This window comes from Pteropus vampyrus, unplaced genomic scaffold (genome assembly GCF_000151845.1).
Source record: "Pteropus vampyrus isolate Shadow unplaced genomic scaffold, Pvam_2.0 Scaffold49, whole genome shotgun sequence".
Classification (NCBI taxonomy): Eukaryota; Metazoa; Chordata; class Mammalia; order Chiroptera; family Pteropodidae; genus Pteropus; species Pteropus vampyrus.
The window spans coordinates 2,359,749-2,371,333 of record NW_011888830.1 but is presented as its reverse complement, the minus strand read 5'-3'; the positions used below and the strand labels follow the sequence as shown (position 1 = coordinate 2,371,333).

At 39.2% G+C, this 11,585-nt stretch overlaps 1 protein-coding gene across 1 annotated transcript; it reads right to left on the bottom strand.

The window, feature by feature from the left end:
• Positions 1 to 337: 337 nt before the first annotated feature.
• On the bottom strand, positions 338 to 10,535 carry NUDT5 (nudix hydrolase 5). Its single transcript, XM_011359621.2, has 8 exons — positions 10,445 to 10,535; positions 7,078 to 7,127; positions 6,027 to 6,134; positions 4,715 to 4,810; positions 4,042 to 4,143; positions 2,565 to 2,573; positions 2,378 to 2,431; positions 338 to 975 (listed from the first exon to the last, which is right to left on the bottom strand). The coding sequence occupies exons 1-8, from the start codon at positions 10,465 to 10,467 to the stop codon at positions 866 to 868; spliced, it is 552 nt and encodes a 183-aa protein (XP_011357923.1). The 5' UTR covers positions 10,468 to 10,535; the 3' UTR covers positions 338 to 865.
• Between the last annotated feature and the right edge of the window lie 1,050 nt (positions 10,536 to 11,585).

Genomic DNA, 11,585 nt, shown 5'->3' with positions numbered 1-11,585 from the left:
ACATGGCAGGAACCAGAAACAATACTACTTTTTCCTTTTAAAGTAGATAGTTTGTATTGGGTTTCTTGCTAACTCTGCTGGCTACACTCATGACTTAACACCAAGACAATAATACCCTGAATCTTATTACTATAGATTTGGTTTTTAGAAACTTCAAATACTTTTTTGAGGTAAGGATAGGAGATTCTAAAATATGCCCACATGCTTAGAGAAGAGCTGTGTATTTAGCCTCTGAACTTGGTATAGTGAATGGAATTAACCATTTTTCATTACAAAAAGCTGGTTACCTTCTGTAGTGCCTAGGTGGCTATAACTACAATAGCTAAAAGTAAACATCTGCATATTACGAGTGTTAATTCTCAGTTTATTTTCCACATCCTCAGCTGTGCAGGTTAATTTCATATAGTTGATTCAATTTCAATTAGGAGGGGCCAAGAAAGTCCCTATATGTTTCTTTTAAAACTGTTTAAAACTAATGCAGGAAATAATTTGCATAGTCAGCTACAGAATTTTATGTTGTGGGTTGAGGGTGGTAATAGTTGACCTATTTTGGGATTCTGGTCTCTTTTCCTATAGAAATACTCTTATCTCCTGGATGAGATTAGAAAAGTAATTGCTGAAGTTAAAAAAAATGGATTAAACATATCTGCATTTATGTTCTTTTTCATTATTAGCTGTAGTTTAGCATTTAAATTAAGGCTACAGCCCACCTGTAATTATAATTCCATACCACCACATGCATTCTTTATTGCTTTTATTTTATGAAAAAGCTAATTTCAAATCTGCATTAAACTAGCTGACTGCAAAGTCAGTGAAGGAGGCCTGGTGGCCTCATTTACAAAAACATGGCCACTGTTCTCTGGCCTTAAAATTTCAGGAAGGGCACCTCGAACGGCTTTGTGTTTGCATGTTTCAGAGCCAGAGCGTAGGAATAGACCCTGGCATCCACTATCAGGTGTTCTTCAGTTACCAGCTCTACAGGAAACAAAGGATACAAGTTAGTGAAATTAATAAAGGATAATAGTCCTTATTAAATATTTACTGACCAACTACTCTGTACCAGTTCCTATGCTAGATAGATGCTGGTAATACAGTGGTGAACAAGACATTTTCTGCCTTCAAAAATCTTTAGTGGAAAAATAAAGGATATAAAAGCAGGATTACACTTCTAGCATGGAACAAGAAAAAATTAAGGATAAAGACAGGAGCACCTATTAACAGAGATGATTTTGGTTAAGCAGGAGAGCTTTATAGATCCAATGGTTACTTCATTTATAGCTCACTATTTTGCGACTATATAGTGATGACTACTGAGTACCTTATTTAGGGAATCATGTGTCTTTCCCACTGCTAGGAGATGCATATTTTCTACATTCAAGTTAACTGTGCATGAGACGGCTAGAATTCTATAAAGATCTCGTAATCTTATTACAAAGGGCTTTAATGAGAACTTCTGTTTCATTGAGATGGAGGTTATCAGACTTCAGATCTGCCTGTTTCCCTAGCCACTTGTTTAGGAGCAAGCTCAAACATTTTGATCCACAAGGCAGGGTTTATGTCCTGCTCGTCTGCATGTGTTGTTGAAAGCTATTCCTTTTAGCAAACTTAACTCCAAATACTTTTTCCAACTTCTCCAATGTTACTTGTTGAAGAAATGACTTGATTACCTTGTTTTGATTCTAGTAAAGCTAGGAAAACTGGCTCTTCTACCTCTCCTTCCCCCCACCCAATGGCATAGAGGGACCTCCTTGAAGGGTCTCTTGTCACGTTCAGTACAGTATGTTCTAGTATAGTGACATCAAAGGATATCTATCCACATAAGCTTATTTATTTACAAAATCCCTGAGATCGGCTGGCCAGGAATTACATACTATAACTATATGACCAGTAATTTACTAATTGTCACATTGCTAGTTAGTATTGGTCATTATGTCAGCATGTCACACTTAGCGTATAATGGATACCGCAATATTTATGGGAGGAAAATTGTTAAATTCTCAACTTCTACCCTACACAAAGAACCATATAACATAATAGCATATTTAAAAATCAACTAAGAGATACCTACTTATGCCTCTGTATTGCCATGAATTAAAGATTTAAGGTTTAGAATAGTTTGGGGGAAATAAGCCTGACTTCTATAGAGGGAAAAAAGCCTTTACTGGAAGCTTTCACTTGACATAGAATGTTTTACTCATATTTTCAAACTCTATTGCACCTGGAAAGGAAAATTAGTATTAGTCAACTGCAGTTTTACAGTAGTTTCTAGGTATTTAACTTTAATGAGGAAGAATGTAAAGAAACAATTATATTTAGTATCTCTCTGCTGGGGATGGGAAAATAGAGAAAGTTGAGTAATAACCTTAAGAATACTTACCTTCAAGTCTCTTCAGCAGGTCATTCTTTGGTAAAGAAATTACTTCCACAAACTCTAAACAAACAAAGTGCAAGTGAAAACAAAACTAAAGAACAGGAGAAGCAAGCAGAACAACACAGATGCTGGTAGCCACTACCAAGACTCTAAGCCATATGCATGGTCAGCGACTGGGAGCTGAGTGACATACCTCCATCTCCTGAAAATAAACAGAAGGAGAACATTTTAGCAAGGCCTGGAGTGGTAAAACACTGGAAGATTACTGCGTAAGGCATAGCAAAAAGGCTGTAAGAATTTAACAGAAGCCTGTGTCTCTATTAATTTAATTCATATACATGGTAGAAAATTCCAAAAGTACAAAGTTATCATTGTTCTCCAAGTTAAAGGTTTGACAGCAAAATTTAAAGTATATTCTGTAACATGTATATATGTATTTTTATATGTTTTATATATACACACACACACACACACACACACACACACACACACACACACACAACATAAAATTTACCATTTTAACCATAATTCAGTGGCATGAAATACATTGACATTGCTGGGTAATCACCAGCACTATCCATCTCTAGAACTTTTTCATCATCCCAAATAGAAACCTGGTACCCATTAAACACGAATTTTCACATCTCTGGTGACCTCTATTGTACTTTCTATCTCTATAAATGTGTGATGCTAGGTACCTCATATTAGTAGAATCACAATATTTGTCTGGCTTAATTCACTTAGCACAGTGTTTTCAAGGTTTATCCAAGTTATAGTATGTATCAGCACATTTCATTCTTTGATGGCTGAATACTATTCCATTGTATGTATATACCACATTTTTTAAGCCATCTGTTAATGGACACTTAGCTGGTTTCCACTTTTTGGGTATTGTGAGTAATGCTGTGTGAACATTGGTGTGGAAGTATCTGAGTCTCTGCTTTCAATTCCTAGGAGTGTAACTGGGTATATTACCTAGCAGTGTAATTACCGGACAATATGGTGATTCCGTTTCACTCTGAGGAACTGCCAAACTCTTCCACAGAACGTTATATGTACGTTTGCCAGTTTGAAAACTGAGCATGTAAAATTAGCTGCAGTGGGATATCGAACACTTAGGAATAACTAAAGAGGTTGAGAAATGGAGGACTGTCACTCTGATTTATGGTGGCGTTATGTATCGACACCTTTAAGGGGATGGGCGAGGACATGGAACTGACAAGAGGCATTAAGGCTTCTGAAACCAGACTTCCTAAGATATAGACCAAAGACTTTCCTAAAAGCTTCTCTAAATATGGAACTCAAAAAGGAATAATCAGCTGCAGTCCTATAAACACTTATACCATTCTTACACATATACGAAGACAGGAATCAGAGTGACTTTGAAGATTCTCATTGTTTACTATTTATGCCTGTAGCACATTTTACTAAGAAAGTGAACATACAGGAAATACAGAAATATGTAATTTAATATTTTACACAAAGCATAAAAATCAATAAAGGGGTAAAAGAAAAATGCTCACATACACAAAATTATGAAAGTAGCCAAGAGTACTGATGAAACATCTGCAAAAGACCATTCTTAACCGATCAAAAATCTAACTAGTAACGAGCCAAGTGAATGGTATGTGCTGCAGCTCCACTACTTGAAACGGCCAGTGCGCACTTACCAGGCTTTGGCTTCGGCCTGACATTTTCAGCCTCATCTCCATTAATAGTTACTGTCACGACGTGTGTGGTACAGTTTGACAAGCCTGGATCCAGACATACAGCTATGGAGAGAAGCAATAGATCCTCTTTATAACCAGTCAGCTGTCATTTGTTTCATGGAAGAAGACTGGGCTCATAGATCCTATTTAACACATTTATGCGGGGAAAGCACAGTTTGCCCTTGTCACTCAGTGTATGCTGTAGGTCTGTAGAGCACACACGGGTCAGAACTCCTTGGTTCCCCAGAATTCCTGAGTAAAGTTCGGTAAGGCTGAGGGGGGAGATGGTACTGACATCCTGTGAACTCCTGTCACCACATCAAGTGAAACATCTAGAGAGGAGCATGGGACGTGGGTGAGGTGAGTCTAATAAAGCTTGGAATGTGGAGCACTCTGGGGCAACATGGTTTCATAATTCTCCCAACTTCAGGTCCTTCTTTCTTAAACCTGCTATCATGGGGAGGGGAAGATCACATTTAATGTTGACCAAATCTAATTATGGTTGCTCTTAGTAAATTTGCCAAAATAAAAGCTATCTGAATTTTGAATCAATCCTTTTACATACAGAAGAATCTACTGCTTGGCTCATTTTCATAAGTTTTTCCCAAGTGCACACCTGGAAAGCAGTACATACCTGGAGAACATTCAGCAATGTCACCTTTGTAGCCAGTTTCTTCCTCCAGCTCCCGCAGAGCAGCTGCTTCTGGGCTTTCGTTCTCATCTATCAGACCTGGAAGTCCAAATCATTCGTGAGGTGGGAGAGGGAAATCCGCTTTCCTTTGAACCTCCTCTTCTAACATAGCTGCTCCTGAGCTACATGAGAGGAATCAGAGGATCGTGAAAAGTGGTCTTGCAGACAAAATGAGGTTTGGAACTTTTACAGAGAAAAAATGAAAAGGCGAAAGAAGCAAGCCCTGGGCAGATCAAGCAGGCTGCTCACGAGCATCTTTGCGCTGGTGTTTGCTGCAGCACAGGCAACATTGATCTCCTGTGAGGACGAGCGGCTCGGGGCTGGCTGACTGGCCCGGGCTCTGGACCTAGCTGTGTGGCTGTAGTACCAGCTGCCTGCTACTCTTTCCCAGCTCCTCCTATGTAAGATGGGGCCAGCGTCACCTATCTTGCCTTCCTCTCTCTGAACAATATTAAGGCCCAGGATGAAGATCACATCTGAGGCAGAAGAACAGAGAGGACAGAAATGAAGGCTGGGGGACTTTAGGCGACTCCCATGATCACTGTGAGGAGTAGGTACAGAGTCCAAGTGGGAGGAGGACACTAGCAACTCTGAGTCTTTTTCCTGAAAGGAAAAACTGAGATATAGGCTATTCAGTTAAAATTCTCAATTCGGTGAAATGGCAAGTAATGAGGAAGTTGTTAATTATATGTTACCATGGGACGGACTTTAAAAATACAAAACTTAAATCCTTAATGATAAATGGGATCCAGTCTCTTCTGATGGGAACAACTCAATTAAGTCCTATAATAATATATTACATAAATTCTAGGTAGTTTAACTTACTGTGCAACTGAAAAAATATTCTGGTGGAAATTAAGAATTTCCTTGGCCTGTATACATACAGGAGGGTCGAGATCTTTTCCATTCATAGTTTTTGGAGTTAAGAGTCTGGCCTAGTTATTAGTGTAAATTTGTCATAGGCAGATCGCTAGTGATAGAAGATGAAATAAGAGGTTGGAAAGGATGTCGCAAAGAGGAGGGCAGGTGGCTTGGAAAAGCGAGTTGTGACCCCATGCTTTGCATCGCCTCCGCGGGCGACTATCACTAGTGTGGCTGGAGGCGCCTCACTGCAGAAATGTGTTTTTTGAACTTAAAAGCCAACGGCTAGATAAAAAGGTGTCAAATGTCTATGTCTTATGGTTCTCAGGCTCTGCCCTGGCCCAGCCCAGCAAATCCCAGGAAGCAGTTCTGCTCCCTGTGTGTCACGACTTACCCGCAGGGAATTCCAGGCAGTAGCCTCCCATGGGTGGTCGGAACTGTTTCACCAGAACGATACATTCATAATGCAGAGTTCTCTGCAGCACTGGGATAACTGTCACACCTGTCGCCAGGAAATAAGATGGAGACGTCTAATGAAAGGTGAGTCATGCCAGCAATCTGTTTACAGCCACCCAACTAAAACCCCGTATTTTAAGAAACACTGCATCCGAAATCTACCTTATGTTTGCCATTGCAACAGGAAGTTAAAAGCTACAGTATTAGTAGTTAATTTGGAAGTCATTCTCACTTGTAATGTCATTAAAGGACTTACGTTCTTTATAAATCACGTAAGTTCCAACTTACTTGGGCTTAAAACAAAAACCCCAGTGGGTTCTAGAAAAAGTAAACCACCCAGAGGAGCACTTGCCCCCACCCCCTTGCTAGCAGGGAAAAACAGCTGTGGCAGCTACTCTGCTTCCAGTCAAAGACAGAAGGGGGGGAAAAAAAAAAAAAAGGAAAACAAGAAAGACCTATTGCCCAACTTCCCCGAGACCAGAGGTGAGTTTCAGGATTGTTTCTGGGACCTTTGCAGTCCAAGCATTCATGCCTGGAAGAAAAGTGAACTGAATGAATAGTTGTTCTGATTCTATTCCCTCATCAACGTATAAAAGCAAGTGATTGAGAGCATCCAGGAGTGCAAATAAGTCTTCCAAACTACAGGCTCTCACCTAGTCCTTTGAACAGAATACAAAGGATTTCTACAAGTCTTAACATATCTAGATACAGTATGTGGCTCCAAATTATACCCATTCATGTGTGGCTATGAATACATCTTCCCCTCAAAAACACGGTTGAGAGCTTAGATAACAGGAGCCAATGTTATTTATAAAGAAGGCTTGATTTAGTTACATAGCATTGCAAAAACGAATCCTAGATTTGAAGATAAAAGATCACAATTGAAGATAACTTCTCTGAGGTGCCGGTTACAGTAAAATCCTGCACCTAGCAGACCACAGCAATGTGTGGGAACTTCCCTTAGGAAGTTAGGAGGTTTGCACTCATACCGTCAGCCGACTGTCCTTTCCTGGTTGTACGCTTCACAGTTTCCCAAGTTCTGTTCAGGCAGAGAAGAAGAAAAAAAATCAGTAGCGCCATAAAAAAATGGTCTTAGGTTCTGAGTGTACAGCCAAAACTTTACAAACGCAAAGCATGCAGTGGTACTAATGACAATAGTCAACAAGGCCACAGCTCATTGTGCTGTCCCACAGCTTCTGGAAATTACCAAAAACCTGCTGCCTGACATCTGGCCCTACCGGTGCTGTCCCTTCAGCTGCCTTAAAGATAAGTTCCGAATCTATTCCTGGAAATACTCCGGTTTGGATCATACATCTCCAGGGGAGCAGCGCAGCCGGCGGTCACAGCTTCCAGGCTGTTAAGCAGCGTATGCATAGTAAGCTCCTACGCACGTGCCAAAGGGTCCTCTGCAGGATGAGAACTAGTGACACAGTTATTTGCACAACTTAGATGTTAAGATCTGGGACCTAAACTGCACAATTGAAGAAAGCAGGACCTTTCCGTTTATTAACCAAGGAATTCTTAAGTTGAGAATGCTCTACTTTGCCTGTGTGAAATCTAATCTAAGGGGAAATTGTCCCTAGAGGAAAAATGAGGTGAGTAACTGCAGGTTCCTGCTCCCTCTTTATGGCCTTATTCCTGATGAGCTGTGTGTTTCAGGGGGACACTGTACTGAAAACCTAGTTAGTGGACCAGTTAAGTTTCCAGAGGGAATGGGCCATATGAGGGAAATTCTCCCTTCACTCTCTCATTCTTTAAATAGAAAAAAGCAGTGGTAAGTAAGATACGGGAGTGAAGAAACAAATAACTTTGGACCTAAGCCATCTGAGTGGCTCTGGGGACAGGAATAAGAAAGGTGTCAACACCCGTCTCCCTCCAGTAACAGCGAGTAGAAGATGTACTATGTGGGGGATCTCACATACCTTTTATCTGGTTGTTAAGGTTTGGATCTTGCCACATTTCCGTTAAAATTTTTTTCAGATATTTAGTTTTTTTTTTAAAAAAAAACTTTCTGTAAGCTGTAAATACTTCAGTGTTGTACCCAAAACTTTACAGGGCAGATAGGGCAAAAGGAACCTATGGAAACCAAACAGACTACTGTGACAGCTCACAGCGGCCCAACATTCGTCAGCAGCGAGAAGCCAACCAACAAGCAGTTCTGCTAAGTCAGTAATACAGATCGCAAGGGACAAACACCTTTTGATATAGCTCCCTCTGCTGCCTCTTAAGGTTAGTCCTAAAGACTGAAGATGACAGTGCTGGGAAAAGCACTGACGGTCCCATCCCAAACACGCTAGGAATAAGGGAAACAAAAAGAGTATCATTACAGTGGTTAATATGAGGTCAATAAGCAGTACTGAGCCATCAATTATGCAATAAAATAGAAAAGAATTTGTAAGAAATACTAGAACAAGAATGCCAGTCATCTTAAGCGGACTCAAGAGAGGTACGTCGGATCGAGTCAGAAAATCTCAGTCTCCACTTGCCTACTAGGAAACCCCAGAGCCACAACCTCCTTGAGACTGTTTTCTCCTTTGTAAACTGGGGAAGGAAGAATATGTTATCGCACAAGCCTCGTTCAGCTTTAGAATTCTGATTCCAGTTATCCTATTTTTTTTAGTCTGTTACAGGAAAGCCTGTCGTGCTTTCTTCCCTCTCATCAAGAGGTAGGAAGGGCCACAAGAGGTGACTTCAGTTCTGTCCTGAATGTCAGTAAAGAGGCATAATGCCAGCCTATTTTTACACTTCTAAAATTAATTCCATATCCTCTTCCATGAATAAGACGGTGGAACAAAAGACTCTCTAGCTGCTATTTTATCTTTATGTACATGCTTTTATATCAGGTAAGTCAGCCTACTGTAAAGTACAGAACTTCATTCTTCCAAACTTGACATTCTGTATGAAATGCTAATGCTTCACGTAAGACCTCTCTGGAGGCTGTGAGGAAGACAAGGTGAACGTGCTGTAAGTAGGTCATACAAGCATGGCAGTTTGGTAGGTTTTCGAACCTGCTCCCAAACTACTGAAGCAGACTCTCCATGGCTGAGACCTAGTGAATGTTTTCAAAATGATCCCCGAATGGTTCTGATGCACGTCCCTGATTACGATGCTGGAAGGAATAGGAGTGAAGAGATGGTGGTCAAAACCAGCACGTGCTCCTAAGACTAACTAGTGTTAAGGGTTTTATTTTGTGTTTTAAACAACTTTCTAGGGAGGAGAACCAAATGAGATCTCTATAGATTGGGTTCTAATTTCTGTCTACATTTTCAGAAATATACATTTGAACATATTGTGTCCCTAAGGCTTGGGCCTTGCCATGTTTCTAAATCCCCTACTTAGTTCATATTTAGTTCTATACATCAGACTCACTTTAAATAAAAGCTACATTTTCATATTTTCTCATTGTTTTATTCCTTTTTATATTTTACTAAGTAAATGCTTAATCTATCTTAACACATTTTTTCCCTGATAGTTAATATAAAAAAATTACTAAACAGAAAATCTGGAAAATAAAATGAAAAAGGTTAATCACATAGCTGCCATTAATATTTTGCTACAGTTTTCTTTACAGCCTTTTCTTACACATTATTTAGCAGAGTTTAAAAAGCATATATACAATTTCCTATTTTGTTATCAATTTATTAACTTTTCTGATAATGCTAGGTTGTCTTCATAATCTGCTTTGTAGATGGCCGCATAGATTTTACCAAATGAATATACCATACCAATTTTTTCACTATTTAAAAAGTGGGTTGCTTTCAACTTGTCTTTTTAAGTTATGATGAACATTTTTCATGCATAAATCTCATTCCAAATAGTTTTCTTAGCACAGTCTCAGAACTCATGGTGACCTGGCCCCAAATCCCCCCTCCCACCATTTCTTTATAGTAATTGATACATATTGTGAAATGCTTTACAAAACTTTTTTTTCCATTATACATTTCCATGAGCAAGGTGTAAGCATGTAACTTTTACCTCAAATCCGGCAATGCTTCCTCTTTAATTCTTCTAATTTAGAGATTGGAATTGGTTTAACTAGAAGGAAGCAACCTGTTAATCGTTTTGCTGCTTTTGCAGTTTAAGTTAGGCTTGTCCCAAAAGTTTTAGGTTCATAATCTACTTGGGCAGAATGGTGTTAAAATAGATTTCTGACTAGTTACCATAACAAATTTACAACATAATTTTATACAGAGATTGTAGTGATCCAAACATTCTAACAATGGGAAAACAGCTAAATTAGATTCTTTAATTAAGACAGAGAGTTTACAATGAGGAAACCATCAAAGTTATGCCAAACACTAAATAGAGACCCTGAAAACCCAAATACTGAACATTTTACAAAAGAAAATAGTTTACCTTGTTTTACCAGTAGGATCCATGTAAGTTGCTTTTTCAAGCTTGACCCAGTTTCCTTCTGCAATTAACTAAAAGATCAGATAATAAGTTGGGAAACTTTCAAACTGAGTTGTTTTCCATTTAGGTTTTTTTTTTGTTTTTTTCTTCACATTTTCTCTATGTGGCCTTCCCAGTTATCATGATTCCCTTATAATATTTCACGTCCAAGTTTTCAGTGAGATTCTTACTTTTCCTGAAGGGTGGGCCTGCTTGTTTGGAGTTTTGGAAGTAGTACTGAGAGATGAAAAGAAATGATAGTCGAAAGCTCTACGGGGTGTGGTCGGGGGGAAGACTAGGGGTAACTGGAAGGGAGCACAAAGGAGCGAGGGGTTGTTTGGGCCACTTATCTTCTGGCCTCTGATCTGGGTGCTGGTCACATAAGTGTGTGTGTGTGTTTAGTGTGTAAAATCATCAGTTGCATTTCAGTGACTACACAACGAAGCTGACTTTGGGGAAATCATTTTACACGAGTTTCCTACCAAATCTGTGAGGCACCCCAGCATCATTCTGAGTTTAGGTTATCAGGGCTAACTTACCCACAGCAAGTATCGCTGTGAACATAAAGCAGTAGATGCTGCTGACTATCCTATCTTTCCCTTCTTACCAGCAGCAACCTAATTATTACCAGCAGATCAATTCACAGGTAACATGGAAAGATCTTTAAATCAAAAAGAATCACAGAAAAGTGTCAAGGTCAGAGTTTCAAGATGAAGGATTTAAAATGTATCCATTGCAATGGTTCCTACAGGAAGAGACTTTTTGGGTAACATACAAGACATACATTAGTTCTAGAATTTAGACTACAACTAAGAACTTAGGTTTTATTAGCTGTTTATGGTCTCAATATGTGTACATTGGTCTCAATGTACACATATTGAGACCATAAACAGCTAATTAAACACCTAAGTATAAAATGCCTCAGCCCTAAAACTCACATGATTCATTCTTCTACCCGGGAAAATGTTTACTAAAAATAGTAATTTTTATATCAACAGCCAAAATTCACTTTAAAAACAGTCTCAATTTCTCTAATACACATAATAGGGCTACACCACTGCTCCCACTAGGAGCAAAATGTCCAAGTCCTAAAAAAAGGGAGCAA

Bases quoted from the DNA above. Each gene is read 5' to 3' on its own strand.
- NUDT5 (XM_011359621.2), bottom strand. From the start codon at position 10,467: ATGGATCCTACTGGTAAAACAAG. The intron at 7,128-10,444 runs GTAAACTATTTT...CTGCCTGAACAG, and splicing joins GATCCTACTGGTAAAACAAG to AACTTGGGAAACTGTGAAGC. The intron at 6,135-7,077 runs GTATGAGTGCAA...TCCTGGCGACAG, and splicing joins GAAAGGACAGTCGGCTGACG to GTGTGACAGTTATCCCAGTG.